The sequence below is a fragment of the Drosophila innubila genome, assembly GCF_004354385.1.
Source record: "Drosophila innubila isolate TH190305 chromosome 2L unlocalized genomic scaffold, UK_Dinn_1.0 4_B_2L, whole genome shotgun sequence".
Lineage (NCBI taxonomy): Eukaryota > Metazoa > Arthropoda > Insecta > Diptera > Drosophilidae > Drosophila > Drosophila innubila.
In genome coordinates, this window is record NW_022995372.1 from 3,962,491 (window position 1) to 3,964,867 (window position 2,377).

The 2,377-nt window shown below is 38.4% G+C and overlaps 1 protein-coding gene across 1 annotated transcript; it reads right to left on the reverse strand.

The window, feature by feature from the left end:
* On the reverse strand, nt 1–1,162 carry LOC117780851 (ficolin-1-like). Its single transcript, XM_034617527.1, has 3 exons — nt 1,021–1,162; nt 281–919; nt 1–222 (listed from the first exon to the last, which is right to left on the reverse strand). The coding sequence occupies exons 1-3, from the start codon at nt 1,149–1,151 to the stop codon at nt 105–107; spliced, it is 888 nt and encodes a 295-aa protein (XP_034473418.1). The 5' UTR covers nt 1,152–1,162; the 3' UTR covers nt 1–104.
* Between the last annotated feature and the right edge of the window lie 1,215 nt (nt 1,163–2,377).

The following is a 2,377-nucleotide window of genomic DNA, read 5'->3' on the forward strand; positions in this document are numbered from 1 at the left end:
GAGAGAGAGAGAGACATAAAGAGAGTGTCCTTTATTTAAATGATGAAAATATACAATAAAATATAACAATGGAGAAGATCTTAATCATTGTCGAGTCTCAGTGTTCACTTCTTTGTACGTATCATCATGACGGCTTTTTTGAGGGAGTACTCATAACCCTTAAAAGTTACCCAATTGACGCCTTTGGTGAATCTGTCATCATCATACGTCCCCGCCAAGTTGCTGTAAGGATTCCAGTTAGTAAACGAATCTTAAAGATGCAATAAACACTTCAACATACCTGTCGTGACAACTAGCGTACCACCAGGCGCCTAAGCTGGATGTGGCACAGTTTCCGCCTTGCCAAATATCATTATCTCGATCATAGGTGCTAAATGCCATTCTATATTGTCTTCTAAGTGAATCACCCGCAGTTCCACTCGCTTCGCCTAGAGTGTGTAGGGCATATTCTTGGTCCTCGTCGCCGATTGCAAAACTATCATACAGCTCAAATTTTTCATTTCCCTTGAAGTCTTCAAGGACGACAAGTAATTCCTGATTCCCGTCTGCCGTCAATGCGTGTATTTTATCCAATCCCAAGAAGAACTCGCCATATAGTTCTCCGAATCCCTTTTTGTATGCAGCCCAGTTACGATAGAAGTCGATACTTCCGTCCATCCGCCTCAGGATAATCGTCCAACCTCCTCCTCGAGTATTCGCATCACATTCCACTTTGAAGGGTTGACTGCTAAGGTTGGGGACGACTATGTCATAGATGCCACTGAACTTGGCCTCGGTACAGTTGTGTGGATTAAAAAACGAATTGCGTTTAGCAGATTCCTGAACAAGTTCATCTGTCAGCTTTCGCTGTCGTTCCTGCTCCGCTTTAAGTGCATTGAACAGACCTCCAATCACCGTATCGGAATTTCTCTGCTGCGCTCTAACAAATTTATAAATTATTACTTATTTTAGTTATCATTTTCGTGTTTGCTTTTGAGAACCGGTCTCTTCACTAGCGTGGATCAGAAATAAGAATCTTACCTCAACTCAGCAAATTGGGAATTCGTTAAAGAATTTGTATCGGTATTATCACGTTCAGGAATTCGAGTTGTACTCGAGAATGAAACTAACGAACTTACTACAAAGATTAAACAAATTAAATTTTTCCACATTTTGCGACCGAATTTCACTGAATGAATGAGAAGACTGACTGAGTCGAAATTTGACTAGTGACCAAGAAAAGAATTTGAAAACGATTTTGAATCCGGGCACATTATGTACTTTCTAACTCGCTATTTTTGTGCTTTTTCCAAAGAAATTAGTGATGTATTTTTTGGTTGCATGGCGCGCTTTGATTGGTCATTCCACATCTAGTTCATGCGTCTAATCAGAAGTTCAAATTTACCAATACACACGCCCAGCACGAACAGAGTGACAACAGACAGAAATGCGAAGAATTCAGAATTGGTTTAGATTAGCTGCTGTTGGAAAAAGTGAAGATTTAAGCTGAAAGCGGAACTGATAGCTGAGTTGACATTTGAACTTTTAGCCTTGATCTACATTCCGCCGGAATGAGCTGAAGAGAGTACACACACTATAAGCTAAGCTGATAGCTAATCTTAATATATTATTTGTACTCTCTTTTATTTCTCCTATCCCCTCTCTGTATCCATCTGCGTCACTGATCGCACAGCGCAGTTTTGACAGACAGTGTGGACTCGACAGTAGGATACCCTGTGCCCAGGCACTTTTATGCTGTTCAGCACACCGAAAATGACAGCTTAATGATATAGTGAACCGATTGAGATTTCTAGTCTTACCATAATTAAATGCCAAAGGTCTTGCTGAACTTGGAACTTGGCCAAGCTTGGGTTCAAAATATTTCAAACAGCTAAGACTTACTATGCGGAACAATTTCTTAAAATCTTTATTATACTATATTATATTATTGTGTTCGTTGGTATGTAGTTAACAGGGAGAAGGACCACAAAAAGTAGTTTTTTATGGTAAACAATGGTATATATTAATATCATCTATTATCTCACTTAAACGCAGCAAGATCGCACTAGTAAAACGGAAGTAATAGCTAACCAAAGCTATTAATAATTCATTCAATACATGCACCCTAAAGTATGCAGTAGTTTTTATTAGATAGTAATTTTTATAAAGTACTTATATATATATTGAAGTAAGTAACGACTAGTTTTTTATTATAATATACGAGTATCCATAATTTTGGCAGAGAAAAGTGTTTCTTACAGCTGTAATTAGATTTATTTATGAAGAGTTGAACAAAGTGTACTTAAGCTTACGAGTAGACTTAAGAATTTGTTGAGTGTTTCTAGTTGCGTGAAGTAGTTCTGGAACAGCCCTCGTTAGGTTGTTCCTGAAGTTGGGC

Excerpts from the sequence above, each read along its gene's own strand:
- LOC117780851 (XM_034617527.1), bottom strand. The coding sequence starts at position 1,151 with ATGTGGAAAAATTTAATTTGTTTAATCTTTGTAGTAAGTTCGTTAGTT. Across the intron at positions 920-1,020 it reads TCCCAATTTGCTGAGTTGAG|AGCGCAGCAGAGAAATTCCG; the intron begins GTAAGATTCTTA and ends TAAATTTGTTAG. Across the intron at positions 223-280 it reads TACGCTAGTTGTCACGACAG|CAACTTGGCGGGGACGTATG; the intron begins GTATGTTGAAGT and ends GAATCCTTACAG.